The 22,688-nt window shown below is 42.4% G+C and overlaps 2 protein-coding genes across 2 annotated transcripts; both read left to right on the top strand.

Moving 5' to 3' along the window:
* Positions 1–511: 511 nt before the first annotated feature.
* LOC310875894 (mast cell tryptase-like) lies at positions 512–8,751 on the top strand. The gene is made up of 6 exons (XM_083789326.1): positions 512–614; positions 3,568–3,600; positions 4,427–4,592; positions 5,065–5,336; positions 5,855–5,994; positions 7,633–8,751. Exons 1-6 carry the CDS (start codon positions 569–571, stop codon positions 8,152–8,154), a joined length of 1,179 nt encoding a protein of 392 aa, XP_083645452.1. The 5' UTR covers positions 512–568; the 3' UTR covers positions 8,155–8,751.
* A 2,161-nt stretch (positions 8,752–10,912) lies between these two features.
* Positions 10,913–20,597, top strand: LOC310875896 (mast cell tryptase-like). The gene is made up of 6 exons (XM_083789328.1): positions 10,913–10,951; positions 11,695–11,727; positions 13,677–13,842; positions 14,963–15,237; positions 18,520–18,659; positions 19,927–20,597. Exons 3-6 carry the CDS (start codon positions 13,694–13,696, stop codon positions 20,377–20,379), a joined length of 1,017 nt encoding a protein of 338 aa, XP_083645454.1. The 5' UTR covers positions 10,913–10,951; positions 11,695–11,727; positions 13,677–13,693; the 3' UTR covers positions 20,380–20,597.
* Positions 20,598–22,688: the final 2,091 nt, after the last annotated feature.

The raw sequence follows: 22,688 nt of genomic DNA, 5'->3' as shown, positions 1-22,688 counted from the left end.
GGCTTCCTCACAGGCTGGGGCGCTAACCCATACTGCTCACCCGGGTGCCGTCTACATTGCGACTGTCACCCGTCTCTCCAGTGGTCACCAGACTATACCCGGTTGTCACATAGACTATTCCTATGAGTCACTATAAATAGAATAACTATAACTAAAAATACATCGCATGGATGCACCTGGGACGTATCCTCAGTGATGTCTACTGAGGATACGTCCCAGGTGCATTTTTCTGCAGGGTTTCGGGTCTACCTACTATCTCCCAGACGTTAAACAATCTAATGGCCTAATGATCATTGTCCTGTTGTGAAGAAAATATTTCCAATGACGTTGGTGGAGGGGCGGGGGGGAGGGAAGCCTATTGTATACAGTACAGTAGGTGTTAATCTATACATAGCCATGGAAGTGAATGTCTTGAGAATGGGTGTTGATTGATTGAGGGAGAGACCAAGTGTCTGAGAGAATGACCGAATGTAGGGTAAAGGATGCAAGATGCAGGTGTGTGGGCGGAGTTAAGCAGAAAGAGTTATATTTAAGGGTGAAGACCACCTGCAGCCAACACAAAGCAAACATGGCCCTCCATAGGCTATGCCTGTTGGTCGCCCTGCTGTTCCAAGGTAAAGCTGAGGTGTTTCTTTTCTATTATTTTTTTCTTAATTCTTTTAATTTGTGTTCTAAACTGGTAACTTTGTTTTCTCTGTCCTCTCTGGTGTGTGTACTAATCAGTATGAACTACTGATTCTGGTGTAAAGTATGTGTAAACCATTGGTGTCTTCTGTTTGAACTTCCATGTATATTTTAAATACTTATTGTGTTGGCTGTACATTAGAACTTGAATGTGTGTGTGTGTGTGTGTGTGGGTGCATGGGGGCTGTACCCTAGCCCTGTTTTTAGGGCTCGAACTTCGGCAGGAAATTTTGAGCGAACCTTCGAACCATTCGTTTCTAATTCATTTGGGGCGGGGTGGGGGGCACGTAACTTTGGGAAAGTGTCATGGTGGCTTGTTTACAACTGAAACGGACTTCCTGTTTTGATTGATTGATAATCTTATTAGACAATAAGATGCAAAACAGTACAGCTGGGTACAGTAACGCACATTTGGTCAAAAGGACATCACCGAAGAAAGACCTTGCAGTCTTGTTTCCATCCGGTGATCCAGTGATTTGCTAGTTTTGAGGGAAGGGGGCAAGGCATTCCACAGTGTTGTGGCAGTGTTGTGGAATTTACCCATATTTGTTCTAAAGATTGGTGGCACCAGATCATTATTCACACTCCCTCTAGTGTTGTGGCTGTTGGAGTTGCTCACCTTTTTTAGGTAATCAGTTAAGTAAATGGGCACTGATGGCATGGAGGGCAGATCTGCATTTACAATTTTGAAAGTCAGTCCCATTTTCAATTGCTTGACTCTGTCTTCTTACCCGGAGCCAACCTATGTTATCAAAATGTGTTGCAAACAGGTGGGTCATGGGCCCTAGGCCTAAAATAAGTCGTATTAGTTTGTTTTGGGAGGTCTGGAGCTTAGTTTATTGTGTCATTGAGATTCTAGAGAACCAGGAGGTGCAAGCATAGTCAAACAAGGGCTGAATAAGAGCTCCAGCTAATGTCCTGAGAGCTTTCTTGTTAACGAAGGAGGAGATTCTCCCCAAGAATCTTGTGCTTTGATTTACTCTCATGATCGCTCTTGTTGCCATGCCCTCACCTGTCAGTTTATTGTCCAGGATGCAGCCCAGATATGTAACCTATTCTTTGCTAGAGATCAATATGTCATCGACTCTGACCTTGAAATCATCTACATTTACCCTACTGAGGGAATGGTTAGACCGAAAAAGAATGGATTCTGTTTTACCAAGATGCAATGAAAGTTTGTTATCAGTAAGCCAAGTTCGGATTTTGGCGAGTTCTGAACTGAGTGCCTCCTCCACCTGCGTTTTGTCTTCTCCCGATATCAGGAGTGCTGAGTCGTCTGCAAACAGGAACAATTTGCAGTGACAGGCGGAACTCATGTCGTTAATGTATAGATTGTGTCAGAATGTCAGATTTCTCTACATAGCTGTCTCAGCTGTTGCAAATGCGCCTTGCATGCCTTTGATCTACGCGCAGAAAACATTTTGACGACATATGCGCACTGGCGCATCGGTTGTGTGCCCCACTGATTATTAATAACATCTAAACATGTAACATGTAAGTTCAAAAAGGGGGGAAAATAATAATAAAAAATAAATAAAAAAACGAATGGTTCAAGCCCATTAATTAAGATTCGAGTACCAACCCTAACGAGCGAAGTTTCGAACCCCGAATGTTCGGGGACAGCCTTAGCCACACACACACACACACACACACACACACACACAAGGTTTTCAACTCTCCAGAAATGCGGTTCCATTCGCTGCCTCAAGCTCCTCCCCCTTTGAACACTATACAGACAGACAGACACACACGTGTGTGTGTGTGTGTGTGTGTGTGTGTGTGTGTGTGTGTGTGTGTGTGTGTGTGTGTGTGTGTGTACACATACATGTGTAGAATGTGTATATTATATTGTATGTATTGTACCAATGATCAATAGAACGTTGCAGTCCCGCCCCATCGAGAGACCCGGAAAATAATTTCCCGTTCATTTTCCTTATAGACCTTTCAAAAAGTATTTATTTAAAGACGTTTACAAAGCCAACTCTTGTCGTGACAAATCATGACAATAAACACAATGTTTTGGGCCGAACAAATAATTAGAAAGAACACTTTTGTTCTTGATTTTCTTCTTTGTAATTATTTGTTTGGTCCAACATATTGTGTTTGTTGTCATGATTTGTCACGACCCGAGTTGGCTTCGTACGACGCTTAAAACGTCTTTAAATAAATACTTTTTGAAATGTCTATGGGGAAAATGCATTGGGAATTATTTCCTGGACCTGGCGTCGTCATGAAAGGGGGCGGGGCTGCGACGCTCTATGGCACCACATTATTGTGAGCTGCATTGATTTGGCAGAATATAAATGTTTCCTAGTTGTTTGTACTAGCCTGCAATGGCTTTTGTACATTATTTGTCTTAGGCCCAGACCCCCAACTGAATTGAATTAAACAACAAAGTAGATGAAAGAGATTCACAATACTTTTTTGGTTTCTGGTTGTTTCCTGTTGCAATTAAATGTCACAGTTATAATTAATGTGGAATTAATATTCTTCAAATGCATTTGGTCTAATTAAGAGTTGATGTGTCTTTTTTGTTTTGTTAAATTTTATTCTCCAAAAGTCCAGTGTCACTCACACATGAATGAAAATGCATTAAAGTACATGTATGATACTGTGTTCACAGCTGGCAGATGCAAAAGACACAAACCTATATAGCTTTGTAGCCGTTGTAGATTTTGCAGCAGCTACAAACGTCGGATGTATCTTTGTATATTCATGTCGCTGGCTTCCATTGAAAATAAATAGCCTTTGCATCTGCCTGTGTGAACGCAGCATGACACACTGTATGCTGCACGGAAATGCTCCATATTAAACTATGCTGTGTAGCCTACTGATGAGACATGAGACTTCCTTACAAATGTCTTTCTTTGCTTTAAATTTCAGGCTGTTACTCTGCACAAGAACTGTCTGCATCTGGTAAGCATCCAGGTTTATCTGCACCGTTTGTCTTTAATTTCAGGCTGTTACTCACAACAGGCATCAAAATCTGTGTCTGGCAAGCATCCATGATTAGCAGCACTGTTTAAATTTAAACTCATTCAATTTCTCACTTCCTCTAGGCAAATTAAGGTATGTAAAATAACTGCTTATTTACCTAAAGAGCTCATCATCTCGTCAGGCAAGCGTTTCCATAAGTGTATCGCATGACAGTGTTGTGCAAAAGAAGAACGCATCACAAAAGGCAATTGTTTTCTGGAAAGTAACCAGGGCTCATCGATTTGCCCGTACACGGACAAATGTGATTGTGACAAAGACTTGTTGGTGGCATATTTTAGATTTTCTTTTTTGCACACCATTATAATGGTGATTATTTTCTGAGGTGGGTGGGTCTTTCTGTACCTCCATGATGCTCAGTGATGATGCCCAGCATCCCTATTCTGGGAGGAACGTTTCCCCCCAAACTACAAGCATACAAGGTGGGCTTCAAGATATTCAATTTTTGGTGAATCGATTTGCGTGAGTGAAAAGAAAAGAGTGTAGCAAATGTGCTCTGTTTGATCAAGTATAGAGCATTTAAGTGGTATTGAATTGGTACTGAATTTGCAGCTCAGCAAAAGCTAATTAATCCTAGTATGTGATGGAGGACAATTTCACCATACATTTCAATCTTCTCGCAGTATGATTATTGTGAGCAATTTAATCGCGATAAATGATAATAACGATTATGGTCCACTCCCAAACTATAGTAGAAGTAATAACACAAATCCTGTGTACTGAAGATGATGATTATTGTTTTGTTAAGTGTGCGGCCAGGCTCCCATGAACCAGAAGATCGTCGGAGGGGAGACCGCGCCGCCTGGCAGCTGGCCATGGCAGGTCAGCATACAGATGCCTTACTACGGTCATTTCTGCGGAGGATCCCTCATCAACAGTGAATGGGTGCTGTCCGCTGCCCACTGCTTCCAAAAGTGAGACATATGTATTGCATTGCATTATCGATCATTTAATGAATTGAAATGATTAATAATACATCCTTGTTTTTTGCACGTCATTAAAGTAAAAAGGTCCAACATTTTGGAAAATTGCTGATTTACAAGCTCACACGGCATTGCGATGTGACGTGCTATCACAATATTTTAGTTAAATTAATTGCAAATGTATAGAATAATCTCCAAGGAAGAAAATGATAGTTGAATCCCTAGTCCACATCACTATCAGTGTTCATATACCTAAAGGGTTGTGTGCGTTTTGCATGTGCGTGTGTGAAATCATCATCATCATGCCCTTTCTGGCCTTGACAGCCCGGCCCCATACATCCAAACAGATAATTGCATTAAACGCTTATAAACTCACTTTGCCACTCGATTTACCACTCACTTTATGTATGTGCATACCTCATATCATTCATTGTTACCCCCTCCTCCACACACTCTCTTGCAGCATTGATCCCAATGAGGACTATATCATCTTCTTGGGCCGCCAGTCCCAAGAATTGATGAACCCCAATGAGGTGAACCGCACGGTGGTGCAGATCATCAACCATCCTCAGTACGGCCAGATGTCGCATGACAACGACATGGCTCTGCTGAGGCTCTCCCACCCCGTCACCTTCACGCCGTACATCCGCCCGGTCTGTCTGGCGGCGACGAACAGCACCTTCTACAGTGGAACTATGAGCTGGGTGACTGGCTGGGGGACGGAAGGTAGTGGTGGTGAGTAATAATAAGGCGGGTGCATGCATGTGTTTGGTCCACATTAGTGACACCCGTGACCCTATACCCAAAACCCGAAACCTAACCCTTACCTCACAGGAAAGCCACTGGTGAGTCTTAAGCCCAACACACACCGGGTGCTCAGCGACGCGGCACAGCCTTTGCCGCACGGCAACGCCTGGAAAATAGAACAGTGGTGTTTCGGAGCATCAGGCGAGGCATGAACGCGCGTCGGACACCACTACATGTATTTGAAAGCTTTAGTTACTAGTTACTTTGTGGATTTCGGTCATTTGGAAACGGCCAGTCTATAAGCTCACACTGCCTCGAGATGCGACGCATTGTGAGGTTGAAAACTTGAAATGGGACATTCTGTATAATGATTACATTTAATTTTGGTACTTTACGGTTGATGCCAATGCTTTTGTACTTTTGCTCAAGTACATTTTGAATTCTGAATTACTCTTACTTGTAACAGACTAAGACAAATGAGTCCCTTTTCCTCTCTTCCATTATAGTTCCACTGGCCTCTCCCCAGAACCTTCAGGAAGTCGATGTGCCGGTCGTGGGGAACCAGCAGTGTACATGCAGCTACTATGACATCACAGACAACATGATTTGTGCTGGCCTCAATGAAGGAGGAAAGGACTCCTGTCAGGTGACAGATCATACTTTTTCTCTGTCCATCATATCCTTCTATCCAGTGTTGTAGTGCTACTTTTAGAAGTGGGGGGACATGTGCGCGCACACATGCACGTGCATTTGCACGTGCGCAACACACGCAGACACTCACTATAAGACATGCAGACGTCTATAGCCTGTTTAGAAACCGGGTTTACCATGCTTAATCGTATCCATAAAAGTAAATACAAGTAAAAAAACATATTTTTGTCCTAAAATAATTTTAGGCGTGAGAGAGGTGGGGGGTACGTCGCTCCTACACGTCCCGTCCCCCCACTACACCCCTGCTTCTCTCTCTCTCTCTCTCTCTCTCTCTCTGGCACCCCATTGTATCTGCAAAGATGTTTCATTTAATCATAACGCTTCATATATGAGCAGAGTTTTGTCCCGATCTAACTTCCATAAGGTGCATTTTAATTCCACACTTTTTAACTATTTAACCATAGAGAACACTAAACACTAAACTTTCTTTTTTTTACAAGTCATGATGAAATATTAAAGAGAGTAGGCCTACCTCAAGATAACAAGTATTGGTGTACTTAATTTATTTTATGAGAAATATTTTTCATGGAATATTTTACATTGGTTAAAATATACCAGTGTTTAGTTGCGAATGCAGTGAGCACTAACTATAGACCGATTCCGTAGCGGGTCTCATGGTCGCAGCTTACGTATTTCCTGTAGGCGGACTCGACGTAGCTGCGGGGTTTAAATCCTCACCAGGCGCACCTCTTCTACTATAGTGAACGGCATTGTGACTGATGTTTAGTCTGCCTCAACACAAGGCTGCTGTATTTTATACCTCATACTAAGCATTTAAAGTATGAGGTATAAAGTACAGCAGCCTTGTGTTCATAAAACAGAAAGATTGGGTATTGGGTAAGACTGACGTTATGTATCTTTCAGGACCTTTCACTGCTTCGTCTCAATGGCTCTGGTCTCAGAGTGGATATTTTGACATTCCGTTTTATTTAAATTTTTTATGTTGCCACTACTGTTGGAGCAGTCATAAACTACACGGGTTCATCACGATGTTCTGGGCATATTTATAATGTTAGTGTTAGTAAAAAGGTGGTAAAAGAGTAACGTTTGAGGCAGACTAAACATCAGTCACTCTGCCGTTCACTATAGTAGAAGAGGTGCGCCTGGTGAGGGTTTAAACCCCGCAGCTATGTCGGCTCCGCCTACAGGAAATACGTAGGCTGCGACCATGAAACTGCTACGGAATCGGTCTATAGAAGCTGGCCTAAACTGTCTGCCTGTCTGTCTGTGTGTGTCACGCTGAAACACCACCGGCCCGCCACCAGAGGGCGCAGCTGTATCACACACAAGAAAACCAAAACAAATACACACACACACACACACAAACTTAACTTAAAAAAACGTAACTTAAAAAAAGTCGTAACATAAAAAAAAAAACGGAGAACTTAAAAATAACTTAAAAAAGTACGTCATTTATTCTAATTGTTGTTATTGCAATTTACGAGCTGCGTTCGCTTCCCGCATTCGCGCGTCTTACAAAAAGGATGTTTAGTAATCTAGGGGGTAAGGAGACAAAGGGAAGAAAAGCGTATAACTTATTATAAACGACATCATGAATCTCTCATTTCCTCAGGGAGACTCTGGCGGGCCGATGGTGAGCCGCATGATGAGCAACGGCACGCCACCCCGCTGGGTCCAGTCCGGGGTGGTGAGCTTCGGCCGGGGCTGTGCCCTGCCCAACATCCCGGGAGTCTACGCCCGGGTGTCGCGCTACCAGGGCTGGGTCAGCATGCACGTCACCTCTGACCCGCCAGGCTTCGTTAGGTTCATGTCCGACGGCATGGACAACGACGTGGGTTTCCAGTGTCCTACACAACCACCCATGACCACCCATGATCCTGAACCATCCCCGGGGCCAGCCACCACATACCCACCCCCTGAACCATCCCCGGGGCCAGCCACCACATACCCACCGTGGCCACCCATGACCACCCATGACCCCGTATACCCACCGGGGTGGACCACGCGCCCACCACCACCCATTAAACCCTGTGAGAGTCTCTTTTGTGGCGGCCCGAACACCGTCCATTTCACGTACTTCATGTATGTCTTAACTCTCGCACTGATGCTCTACAGCGTGGCTGGTTTTGCATAAGGGCTTTTCAAGGCACCAAGTTGCATTACGTTAAGTTACGTTGGCCATAGGGGAAACCTCTCTTTACATTGCTTATTTTATTGTGTGGATTTGGTTGCTTAAAGCCCCATTGTGCAATACATAGCCTATAGATAGATAGATAGATAGATAGATAGATAGATAGATAGATAGATAGATAGATAGATAGATAGATAGATAGATAGATAGATAGATAGATAGATAGATAGATAGATAGATAGATAGATAACTTTATTGGATTGGCAGTTTAAAAAATATATAAATCTATTTAGAAAACATCAACATGGACTATACACAAAAAAAAGCAAAAGCTTGTTTCCATTGTGGTCCACCATGTAAAATAAAACCTACCACAGGCTCAAAACGGTCTCAAACTCAACATAAAAACAAGCACCTTGACAATACAATGTGTCTATTAAATATTGCACAATGTGGCTTTAACATAAGGGAATATGTTCACTCTAGCCCTGGGGGTCAAATTGCAACTACTATAAGTAAAAATAAAATCTTAATTTCTTATGAAGATATGTTGAATGATATGCAGCTAAACTATTAAAGTTTTACTTTTATTCCAATGTCCATTTGCAAACTTTGTCTGTCTCATATGAATCTCTGCAATCGCACAGAAAGAAAGGTCAATTAACTGTAATTACAATATTGATATCAGGTCAGAGCCACTAATGTAGGCATGGTGATTTGGTGTAATAATGTTAAAGTGGGGACCGGGGACCCCTATGGTCCTTGAGGGGGTTCCAGGGGTCCCCTGCAGCAAATGTGTTAACACAGCATCAGAATCGGATTAACCACAGTAATCCTAGTATTTAATACTTACCAGGTCTACTTAAAAATGGCTGATCTGTAGATTTCTGAATCAATTAGAAATGGTTTAAAACAAATCTTCTCTCCTGGGGGTCCCTGGCACAACATCGTTTCAGGTGGAGGGTACTGGCCTCTCAGTATATACCTCGAGACCATGTGGGCCCCTTAAGCCCAAACCACACCAAAGGGTCGGGTTGGGACAAAAGGTTTTTAAGGTAGACCCAGGGGGGCAATCAGACAGATATTTTGTGAAGCCACTAAGGAAATCGGACTTTCTGAAAGTTCATATAATGGCCTGTTGTGGCGCTGTCATTGGGCCCAAAAAACCCCATATCTCCATAGAGGTCCATGTATTTGGGCCCAACTTCACCTAGACTGTATTACCTTAATAAACATGGTCATGAATACTTTCTGCTTCCAGTCACTAGTTTAAAGTCTCATTTCTCATGTCATAATATTCTTTTTGGAAGATTATGGTCCCATTTATTAAAAAAATGACCATAAAGTCGAGTATGTTCTGAGGGGCGTGGCTACCGTTACAGTCTATGATCGTGAGCCACCCCCCGTTCAAGTCTAAATAAAAACCAACGAAGAAGAAGGGGGGAAGTCCCGTCTCGTTGTCTGGGCCAGCCAATGGCCAGCTGGGCCCAAACGGATCTAGAAAGATGGCGATTTACAATTCAAGGACTGACAGGCTTCATCTTACGTCCATATCAGACCCAGAGAACGCTTTGTCCATATTCTTTTACAGTCTATGGGTAGACCACACCAATGCAACTCATTGCAACTCAATGAGTTGCATCGGTGTGGTTTACCATAAAACCGTTTTGTCCCGACCCGACCCTTTGGTGTGGTTTGGGCTTCATGCTTAAACCTTTTTGGCATTTTTTACTATTTAAAAATAGTGACCTTGTGAGCTTGTAGATCTGGGGCAAGCCCCTGTGGTCATGACATGTTGCCCTACCCACACCACACGGCCCCATACGATTGATTCCCCCTCTGTTTCTTTCATGTCTTTTGTTGAGATTCTGAATAATTAACTCGCCTCCTCCCAACACCCGTCTTATAATTAATCCAGTGACCAATTTGTACTGATCACCTGGCTTAAAATTGTATGCATTGTATGCAACCTCTGTCCAACCACTCCCATGACTTTCAGTAAAATTAAGTCCAACATGAAGGCGCTCTGATATGCATCACGCCATGTAATGCACTTAACATTCTTTTGCAGCACATGATGAGAGAGGGAAATATGTCTTTGTTTTGCATGACATATGATATATGTCAAATGAGCCCAATAGTAATACAATCATTATGTGAACTTGATAATTATGTCTGTTCTCACGCTGACACTGCCATTTGTGTACAAAACACATGAAACCAGTTCTACCGGTCAGGAAAGGCCAACATTGGCACAGGGGAGGGTAATCACTGGCACACTGGCTTAAGTGTGAGAGAGAGGAAATGGTAAATTAAATACATTTCCATCACATACAAATTACATCTTGCACATTATTCTACATCCATTCAAACTCTGAACACTGACTGAGGGAGGAGTCTGGGAGATGGTTGGGTTATTGTTTAAAGTTTAAACAATTATAACCCTACTATCTCCCAGACGTTAAACGATCTAATGGCCTAATGATCATTGTCCTGATGTGAAAGAAAATATTTCCAATTAAGTTGGGGGGCATCCTTAAATAGAAGCCTATACTGTAGTATACGGTACAGTAGGTGTTAATATAGACATAGCTATGGAAGTGAATGTCTTGAGAATGACTTTTGATGGATTGAGGGAGTGACCAAGTGTCCGAATGGAGGGTAAAGGATGCAAGGTGCAGGTGTGTGGGCGGAGTTAAGCAGAAAGAGTTATATTTAAGGGTGATGACCACCTGCAGCCAACACAAAGCAAACATGGCCCTCCATAGGCTATGCCTGTTGGTCGCCCTGCTGTTCCAAGGTAAAGCTGAGGTGTCTTTTCTTAATTCTTTTCAATGTTGTTCTAAAAAGGTAACTTTGTTTTCTTCGTCCTCTCTGGTGTGTGTACTAATCAGTATGAACTACTGATTCTGCTGTAAAGTATGTGTAAACCATTAGTGTCTTCTGTTTGAACTTCCATGTAAATATGTAATACTTATTGTGTTGGCTGTACATTTGAACTGTGTGTGTGTGTGCGCGTGTGTGTGTGTGTGTGTGTGTGTGTGTGTGTGTGTGTGTGTGTGTGTGTGTGTGTGTGTGTGTGTGTGTGTGTGTGTGTGTGTGTGTGTGTGTGTGTGCGTGCATGCGTGTGTGTGTGTGTGTGTGTGTGTGTGTGTGTGTGCATACATGTGTAGAATGTGTATAGTATATTGTATGTATTGTGCCATCAGTGTCACTCACTCACGAATGCAAATTAAAGTACATGCATGATGCTGCGTTCACAGCTGGCAGATGCAAAATATACAAACATGCAAACCTATACAGTACACAGCGTATTTGTAGCTTTGTATCGTCGTATCTGAAGTTGAAACCAGCGCAACTTGTTTGTATCTTTGTATCTTCATGTCGCTGGCTTCCATTGAAAATGAATAGCCTTTGCATCTGCCCGAGTGAACGCAGCGACATAATTGTACAGTATATGCTGCACGGAAATGCTCCATATTAATCTGTGCTGTGTACTGATGAGACTTCCTTACGAATGTCTTTCTTTGCTTTGAATTTCAGGCTGTTACTCTGAACAACAACTGTCTGCGTCTGGTAAGCATCCAGGTTTCCATGTATTAGTTTATCGCATGACAGTGTTGTGCAAAAGAAGAATGCGTCACAAAAGGCATTTTTCTTCTTCTGGAAAGTAACCAGGGGTCATCGATTTGCCCGTACACGGACAAATGTGTCTGTGCCTTGTCGGTGGCATATTTTAGATTTTCTTTTTTGCACACATTATATTTTCTGAGGTGGGTGGGTCTTTCAGTACCACCATGATGCTCAGTGACATCATAGAACGTAGGTTTGTTTCCCTGCCCACATCCCTGTTTATTTTTCACAGGCAGGTGTTCAGGTGAATTTCACCCGTGTTTTGTTTTGTTTTAACATTGGGTAAAATATACCTGAGTTTAGTGATGGTGTGACAAAAAGGATGTTTAGTGTTCTAGGGTTACAACGGACCACGATGGAAACAAGTCCCCAGGACTTTTTGTGTGTTATCGTTTTAGCCCTTGGGGCCCTTTTTTTGTCCCTAAACTACGATCAACTCGTTCTGAGCTTGTAGCTGTATATCATCTATTTGAACTATTCAAACATGTTTTTCAAAATAGTAAAAAGGGCAAAGAAGGGGTAAGGCACTGACAAAAATAGGGTTTTTACTGTGTTGCCTAGAACTGGTGGTCTGAAACAAAATCTGTAACATTATGAAGTACATCTCAGTGACACAAAAATGTACTTCATAATGTTACTGTTTTTTTCAGACCTCCAGTTCTAGGCAACACAGAATGGGGGGACTTTTTATTATTTCCAGTGCACACAACTCCATAGAAAAATGTTGAAAATGAGTGGTATTGCAATACAACCTTTTTATACCAACAGTGATATATAGGCAGGTGATAGGCAGCAAGTGCCTATATAAAGTGTCTTCAGTGTGTATACTCAAATGTGCTTTAGGCTGGGCATGAGAAAACAAATAAAAACAACTTTATTATGGGGAAACATTTCACATGGCTAGGTTGGGGCAGACCATTGTCTGACCACGGAATTCCCACACTGTGCGTCTCCAGTGTCCTGTGAGACATGTTAAACTGAAGCAGCTAGCATGGAAGCTAACGTTGGTCATATATGGATCCTTTCCCTCTCATTGCACACAGCCATGCCGCTATCCACGCGTCCATCCGATAGCTTTTACATCTAAATGTCCCATCCATGGAGCAAAAGCGATATAAGCGGCTTCTTCATTCGATTAATTTGGGTTTGGGCTTCTGACGGAGCTGTAGCCTGTAGAGTGTACTGCTGCTGCTGCTAGCCTAGTAGCCTCGCTCTAATATGGAGCAGAGTGTAGAGTAGGTGTGCCGCAGCCAATTCAGCACTATAGAAAAGCGCCCAGTGAGAAACGTAGTTAATTAATCTCGATTAACGCGTTAAAGTCCCGGCCCTAATATGTATATATATGTATGTATATATATATATATATATATATATATATATAATAGCAGATTGACAAAGCTGCACAATGCATAACATCTCTTTTTGCTACTTTTTGCGACACTCGATCACACCGCAAAGTCTAACATAGGGATGAATTGATGAAAAATCATGAAATATGGAGATATGTGTTTCTACTTGACAGTAATGATATGCACTCATGGTAAGATACAAGAAAGATATCAAGTATACAGTATTTATTTATATAGCAATGTACTTTCAAAATAATATGTTAGACTCGTACAACAATCTTATATGACTAACTTGCAATACTTGCTGTGCTCTGTATATTTAGTAGAGCATTTAAGTGGTATTGAATTGGTACCGAATTAAATTTGCAGCTCAACTTTGCAACTAATTAATCCTAGTATGTGATGGAGGACAATTTCACCATACATTTAAATCTTCTCGCGGTATGGTTATTGTGAGCGGTTATTTAACCGGTCCCATCCCAAACTAGTAGAAGTAATAATCATCATCTTCAGTACACATGATGAGTGTGTTGTTTTGTTAAGTGTGCGGCCAGGCTCCCATGAACCAGAAGATCGTCGGAGGGCAGACCGCGCCGCCTGGCAGCTGGCCATGGCAGGTCAGCATACAGATGCCTTCCTACGGTCATTTCTGTGGAGGTTCCCTCATCAACAGTGAATGGGTGCTGTCCGCTGCCCACTGCTTCCCAAAGTGAGACATAATTTAATTAATTGAAATGATTTATAATAAATCCTTGTTTTCTTGTCATTAAAGTAAAAAGGTCCAACATTTTTGAAAATTGCTGATTTACAAGCTCACAAGGCAATATTTTTGTTAATAATTTTGTCGCAAATGTATAGAATAATCCCCAAGAAAAAAAACGATCCCTAGTCCACATCACTATCAGTGTTCATATACCTAAAGGGTTGTGTGCGTTTTGCATGTGCGTGTGTGAAATCATCATCATACCAGGAAGTGGCAAAAAACTACTTTCTGGCCTTGACAGCCCATACATCCAAACAGAAAAGTTCTATAGACCAATTAATTGTTTACAAACATTGGGACTGGGCGCACGGGTGACTGTTTCATGTAATCAATTCCCAACAGATCTCCAAACCTGTTGTTTTGGGGAGCTCTGGTTTCAGTCCATTCAACCTCCTCTTGTGAGGCTAGTGAGGTGCACCCTAGGAGACATTTATACTTCAAAGCCCAACAATATTGCAGAGAACAGAGAACAGCTGATATACAAGCTCACATCGCATCGCAGATGCAACTGTTGTGAGCGTAGAGATCTGCGTGCGCGACACCATTGCGGGACAAAGCATAAATTATACTTGATGGGCTGCAGGTGTGTGTGCAGCCGTGCACAAATAGGCTCTGCTGCCGTGATCATGAGCGCACCTCCCATTGACAGCGACTGAAGGTGTGGTTTTGAGGACAACTGTTTTGAATTGCTATTATTGTTCAAACACAACAGAAAACAATGGATTATATATTTCAAGGGCGAGAGATCACAATAAAAATCCTAATCATTCTTCCTCCACACTGGGATAACAACAGCATCTGAAAGTTTGATGGGGCATTTTTTATATGTGAGTGCAGTTAGAACTTTTCCATTGCATCTTATGAGAGGTGGTGTTCTTCTGCTGCCGTGATGCGTGCGCATGCTGTTGCTTATCAGTGTGACGTCGTCTGTTAAGGCGTCTATAGTATTATCTACGCCTATAAACTCGATTTACCACTCAATTTACCACTCACTTTATGTATGTGCATATCATCATATCATCATCATCATTCATTGTTACCCCCTCCTCCACACACTCTCTTGCAGCCCTGATCCCAATGACAACTATACCATCTTCTTGGGCCGCCAGTCCCAGGAGTCGATGAACCCCAATGAGGTGAACCGCACAGTGGTGCAGATCATCAACCATCCTCAGTACGGCCAGATAATGACGCATGACAACGACATGGCTCTGCTGAGGCTCTCCCACCCCGTCACCTTCACGCCGTACATCCGCCCGGTCTGTCTGGCCGCGACGAACAGCACCTTCTACAGTGGAACTATGAGCTGGGTGACTGGCTGGGGGACGGAAGGTAGTGGTGGTGAGTAATAAGGCGGTGCATGCATGTGTTTAGTCCAACGCACTAACAGTCCGACAGGCATTAGTCCAAAACACATTAGTCCGACAGACACCCTACCCAAAACCCGAAACCTAACCCTAACCTCACAGGAAAGTCATGGGTGAGTTTTAACCGGCAGCTCCATGTCAGGACTCGGAAGCCACGGGTGAGTCTTAACCAGCAAAGCATAATATTATGCATACAACATAAAAACCCAACGAAACAAGCTAAGAAATATTGTTACTGCCATGACCAAATCAGCTAAAAGAAACTTTATCAATGATAAAGCTGAGGAAAACGAAAACAATCCTCGGGAGCTCTGGAAGCTACTCAACAACCAACTAGGCTGCGGTCAGAAACTGAAAACCAGGTTTTCAAACATAAACATCAAATCGAACGACACTCTCATCACTGACAAGCTTGATGTGGCCAACTACTTGAACATCTTCTTTACAAACTTAGCAACAACTCTGGTTAACAAACTGCCCTCCCACTCTGGGCTCTTTGGTGTAGAGCACATTAAAACCTTCTACAGAAACCAGGTGTTTGTAAAGACGATTTTAAACTAGTTATGGTAACAACTGATGAGGTACTTAAGAAATTGAGTGCCCTCCAACCCCACAAGGCCACTGGCCATGACAATATTCCCTCCAAATTTCTCAGAGACTTGGCCATCTCTATAGCTCTAATCATCACCCACATAGTAAACCTCTCCATCAAACAGGGACAGGTCCCCCAATATTTCAAACTGGCCAAAGTAACCCCCTTGCACAAGAAAGGGAGTAAATTAGACTACCGCCCTATTTCTATTCTAAACTCCATCTCGAAAGTGATGGAAAAAATAGTCTATGAACAGGTTGAAAAGTATCTTGCCACAAATAAATTAATGTACGAGTTCCAATCTGGGTTCAGAACATCCCACTCCACTGACACATGCCTCCTCTATTTGAGCGACCACATCAAACACGAGGTGGATGCTGGCAAATGCTGTGGCATGGTCAGCTGGACCTCTAAAAGGCTTTTGACACAGTGAACCACTCCATACTGGTTAACAAACTAAAAGCAATTGGTTTTGATAGCACATCAGTGAGCTGGATGCAATCCTACCTGGAGGGGAGAGAACAGATGGTGGAGGTGAACGGAACACTGCCCCCCCCCCCCCCCCCTCCCAGTGAGCTGTGGTGTTCCACAAGGAAGCATTCTGCCTTTACTGTTCCTAATATATGTAAACGACATGACATCAGCTTGTGACTGCAACTTGTTTCTGTTCGCAGATGACTCAGCACTGCTAGTCTCGGACAGGAACAAACTGCAGGTTGAAACAGCCCTCAGCTCTGAACTCGGCTGATAAACTATCTTTACACCTGGGAAAAACTGAATCCATTCTCTTTGGATCAAATAGTAATCTCAGCAAGGCAGATGGCTTCTTGGTTAGAGTGGGTATTATCACACGAAAATTACCTACCTAGGTTCCATCCTGGAGGCTAATATTTCCGGTGATAAAATGGCCACCGCAACGTAATAAAAAAAGACAACCAAAGAACAAGATTCCTTTACAGGATCTCCTCACTGGTCAACAAAAACACCTTGAAGACCCTAACAGGAGCCCTCCTACAAGGGCTCTTTGACTATACATGCACCTCATGGTACCACAACACCTCAAAGGCCCTTAAAACAAGCCTCCAGACTTCTCAAAACAAACTGGTCAGGCTCCTACTTGGCCTCACCCCCCGAACCCACCTCACCCCTGCCCACTTTGACAGGCTGGAAAGGCTTAGGGTCGATGACAGAGTACAGCATCTTGCAATGGGATTCGATACACCACCAAGATACCAATGTACCTGTCTAAATACTACCTTAATGTTAACCAAGTCACACCCACAACACCAGAGGGAGTGCAACAAACCGTGCAACCCAGATTCGGCACAAACAAGGGACTAAATTATTTTAGCTCCTATGCCACCAAAATGTGGAACGCCCTACCAACAGTCATTAAGACATGCAAATCCCTTGACTGGCCCCCGTAAAAATCTGAATCCCCCACCACCACCCACCCCTTCCCCCCCCCCCATTGTATATGTTTCTTTTCCCTTTTTTTACCTCCGTTATGATGAATTTCTGTTCTGTTCTTTTTGGCTACACTGCGCAAAAAGCATGGAATACGGATGTGTATATTACAGGAAACTCCTGTTAAACTTTCGAACAAACTCCGGTAAACTCCTGAATTGTACCATCACACCTGTATATTACCGTATATTAACTGTATATGCCCGCTAAACTTGAGGTTTATGTGGAAAATACAGTGCCCATAATTGCCCGTTAACGCCTCTTTTCACGCAGTGATAGAAGTGTCTATTTCTACGTCTCTAAATGTTTTGATGATTTGAACAAGGTGGACCCTCTTGTAAACAAGTGTAATGCTTTATTGGGTCGTCCACTCACAATTAAACAATCTTTGAAATGTACTGTAATTCTGCAAACTGTTAATAAATATTTCAATCAATCAATCAATGGCATGACATACAGGTATGCAACAACATATTATGTTATCGGACTAAATAATGTAGCCTACTTACTGTAAGTACAATTTTGAGGTATTTGTAGTTTACTTAGTATTTCCAATACTTTTACTTCTAGGATCCAAATATTGTACTTTTACTCCACTACATGTATTTGAAAGCTTTAGTTACTAGTTACTTTGTGGATTTCGGCCATTTGGAAACGGCCAATCTATAAGCTCACACTGCCTCGCGATGCGACGCATTGTGAGCATGTAGATCTGCTATTTTGATCTTTGAAAACTTGAAATGGGATATTCTGTACAATGATTACTTTTAATTTTGGTACTTTACGGTACATTTTTATGCCAATACTTTTGTACTTGCTCAAGTACATTTTGAAGTCTGAATGACTCTTACTTGTAACAGACTTAAGGCCTGACTCACACGTGCACAACAGATTGATGTATGCTTGTTGTATGAGACTTATTGACTGATGCAAGCTCACAATGCATTTCCAATGGGAGTCACATGGTTTGACACAACATTTGTGTTGTATGAGGGGGTGGGGGGCAGTCGAAACACAGCCGAAAGCTGTACAACACAAATGTTGTGTCAAAACATGTGACTTCCATTGGAAATGCATTGGGGCAAGATGTATCACACCCTTTGTATACATCTAGCATGCATCAATGTTGTATGCTGGATCGAAAGGTGTGAGTCGGGCCTAAGACAAATGAGTCCCTTTTCCTCTCTTCCATTATAGTTCCCCTGGCCTCTCCCCAGAACCTTCAGGAAGTCGATGTGCCGGTCGTGGGGAACCAGCAGTGTACATGCAGCTACTATGACCTCACAGACAACATGCTTTGTGCTGGCCTCAATGAAGGAGGAAAGGACTCCTGTCAGGTGACAGATCATACTTTTTCTCTGTCCATCATATCCTTCTATCCAGTGTTGTAGTGCTACTTTTAGAAGTGGGGGGACGCCCCATAAGACACGTGCGCACACACGCAGACACTCACTATAAAACATGCAGACAGACGTCTATAGCCTGTTTAGAAACCGGGTTTACCATGCTTAATCGTATCCATAAAAGTTTTTGGTTTTTGTCCCGATCTAACTTCCATACGGTGCATTTTAATTCCACACTTTTTAACTATTAACCATAGAGAACACTAAACACGGGTGATTTTCACCTGGGAAATTATATTTTTGTCTGAGGTGGGGTCTTTCAGTACCTTAATGATGCTCAGTGACATCATAGAAGGTAGGTTTGTTTCCCTGCCCACATCCCTGTTCAGCTATAGTGTAGATTCTTGTCCTAACACAAACATTAAATGCCATACAATGAATGGAGCATTTACGTCATATGTAGACGAGCAAATCGTCTACATATACAAAAATGTAATTCCCATTGACAATATCTTTTTTTTATTTTTTTTAGCTATATACAGCTTTTGTCCCCACACGTCTCATATTTACCATTGACAATGAAACGAGAAATTAGGTCATTATGTGCCTCAAATAGCTTATGACGTCAATTTGTAGCAAACATTAAATGCCATTGACAATGATGGGAAAATCATAATTTATGTAGCGAGCAAAACGGCTAACCAATCACATAAATTCAGCTGTTCATGAGATGATGTATAATGATATGCGTGCCCCTCACTTCACACGGGTGTGATTTTTTTACAGGCAGATGTTAGGGTGAATTTCTCCCGTTTAGTGATAGAGAAAACTTGCCATACACCCACAATGGTCTCGCTTTCGTTTTTCTTCACTGGACCATTCTCACATGTCCCAGAAATGGGTGGACCAAGTTTCCAGCTCAATTATTATAAAAAATAAATGTAATGGATATTTTTTAAATAATACCCACGTTTTTCACAAATTTCACCCCCCTATGATAAGGCCCCCCCATGATACCCATGTTTTATTTTAGTTTTTTGCAAAAAGTCATGATGAAATATTAAAGAGAATACCTTAAGTTGCCTGTACTTGGTGTACTTCAATTTATTTTTATGAGAAATATTTTCTATGGAATATTTTACATTGGGTAAATATGCCCGTGTTTAGTGATGGTATGACAAAAAGGATGTTTAGTGTTCTTGGACAGGGGTTCTCAAAGTTTTTTGCTAAACGATATCATGAATCTCTCACATTTCCTCAGGGAGACTCTGGCGGGCCGATGGTGAGCCGCATGATGAGCAACGGCACGCCACCCCGCTGGGTCCAGTCCGGGGTGGTGAGCTTCGGCCAGGGCTGCGCCCTGCCCAACATCCCGGGAGTCTACGCCCGGGTGTCGCGCTACCAGGGCTGGATCAGCATGCACGTCACCTCTGACCCGCCAGGCTTCGTTAGGTTCATGTCCGACGGCATGGACACCGACGTGGGTTTCCAGTGTCCTACACAACCACCCATGACCACCCATGACCCTTGGCCAGCCACCACATACCCACCGTGGCCACCCATGACCACCTATTACCCCACATACCCACCGTGGCCACCCATTAAACCGTGTGAGAGTCTCTTTTGTGGCGGCCCGAACACCGTCCATTTCACGTACTTCACGTATGTCTTAACTCTCGCACTGATGCTCTACAGCGTGGCTGGTTTTGCATAAGGGCTTTTCAAGGCACCAAGTTGCATTACGTTAAGAGGAAACCTCTCTTTACATTGCTTATTTTATTGTGGATTTGGTTGCTTAAAGCCCCATTGTGCGATACATACCCTATAGATAGATAGATAGATAGATAGATAGATAGATAGATAGATAGATAGATAGATAGATAGATAGATAGATAGATAGATAGATAGATAGATAGATAGATAGATAGAAAAAAAATAGAAAACATCAACATGGACAAAAAACAAAAGCTTGTTTCCATTGTGGTCCACCATGTAACATAAACCTACCACAGGCTCAAAACTGTCTCAAACTCAACATAAAAACAAGCACCTTGACAATCCAATGTGTCTTTTAAATATTGCACAATGTGGCTTTAACATAAGGGAATATGTTCACTCTAGCCCATGGGGTCAAATTGCAGTAAAAAATTATATCTTAATTTTATATCTTATGAAGATATGTTGAATGATATGCAGCTAAACTATTAAAGTTTTACTTTTATTCCAATGTCCATTTGCAAACTTTGTCTGTCTCATATGAATCTCTGCAATCGCACAGAAAGAAAGGCCAATTAACTGTAATTACAATATTGATATCAGGTCAGAGCCACTAATGAGGAAAATGTAGGCATGGTGATTTGGTGTAATATGTGAAAGTGGGGAGAGGGGACCCCTATGGTCCTTGAGGGGGTGCCAGGGGGTCCCCAGCAAATGTGTTAACACAGCATCAGAATCGGATTAACCACAGTAATCCTATTTAATACTTACTAGGCCTACTCACAAATGGCTGATCTGTAGATTTCTGAATCAATTAGAAATGGTTTAAAACAAATCTTCTCTCCTGGGGGTCCCTGTCACAACATCGTTTCAGGTGGAGGGTACTGGCCTCTCAGTATATACCTCGAGACCATGTGGGCCCCTTAAGCCCAAACCACACCAAAGGGTCGGGTTGGGACAAAAGGTTTTTAAGGTAGACCACACCAATGCAACTCATTGCAACTCAATGAGTTGCATCGGTGTGGTTCACCTTAAAACCTTTTTGTCCCAACCCGACCCTTTGGTGTGGTTTTGGCTTTATGCTTAAACCGTTTTCGTATTTTTTACTATTTAAAAACAGTGACCTTGTGAGCTTGTAGATCGGCTATTGGGGGCAAGCCCCTGTGGTCATGGCATGTTGCACTACCCACACGGCGCCATACGATTGATTCCCCCTCTGTTTCTTTCATGTAATACCCTTAACATTATTTTGCAGCACATGATGTGAGAGGGAAATATGTCTTTGTTTTGCATGACATATGTCAAATGAGCCCAATAGTACAGAAATGTCATTTCAATGTGTTATGTTGAGTCATGCTACTGACATGATGGTACAACCAGTTTGTCAGAGATTACATACTGTACGTAACCCTACTCCTTCAAGACACAGACACACACACCCACGCACGTCGCACACACACACAACACAACCACAATGAAAATACTGTAGATAATCTACAAGCTCACAGAAGTTGTGAGCTTGTAGATGGGCTATTTTTGCCAAATGTTCACCCCATAATATCGACTCTATGGTTAATATGTTTATGGAAAAGAGGTGGAAGAGAGAATACACAGTATCTTGTACAAAAGAGCAGAGAAAACACTTAGAAGCACGATACAGCAGATAGGGAATCGTGTAACTTCATAGTGAGAGTGGAGTAGTGCTGCAGTGGAGTGTACATGCATTCATTGTCATATGAGCATAAAGGGATGTCACCAAGACTGACATGGCGACATTTCTTCAGCTTATAATCAATTACAGAATCATATGTGAACTCGATAATTATGTCTGTTCTCACACTGACACTGCCATTTGTGTACAAATTGTGTACATGCAACCAGTTCTACCTGTCAGGACAGGGACGTGACCAAGTGTCTGAGAGAATGACCGAATGTAGGGTAAAGGATGCAAGATGCAGGTGTGTGGGCGGAGTTAAGCAGAAATAGTTATATTTAAGGGTGAAGACCACCTGCAGCCAACACAAAGCAAACATGGCCCTCCATAGGCTATGCCTGTGTGTCGCCCTGCTGTTCCAAGGTAAAGCTGAGGTGTTTTTTTTTTTCTTTTCTTCTTTTTTTAATTTATTTCAATTTTGTTCTAAACTGGTAACTTTGTTTTCTTCGTCCTCTCTGGTTACTAATCAGTATGAACTACTGATTCTGCTGTAAAGTATTTGTAAACCATTAGTGTCTTCTGTTTGAACTTCCATGTATATTTTAAATACTGTGTATTTATACATTTGAACAGTTTGTTTTGTTTTGTGTGTG

Source organism: Protomyctophum parallelum (assembly GCF_964188405.1).
Source record: "Protomyctophum parallelum genome assembly, chromosome: 18".
NCBI lineage: Eukaryota > Metazoa > Chordata > Actinopteri > Myctophiformes > Myctophidae > Protomyctophum > Protomyctophum parallelum.
This window is presented reverse-complemented; position numbering and strand designations above follow the sequence as displayed.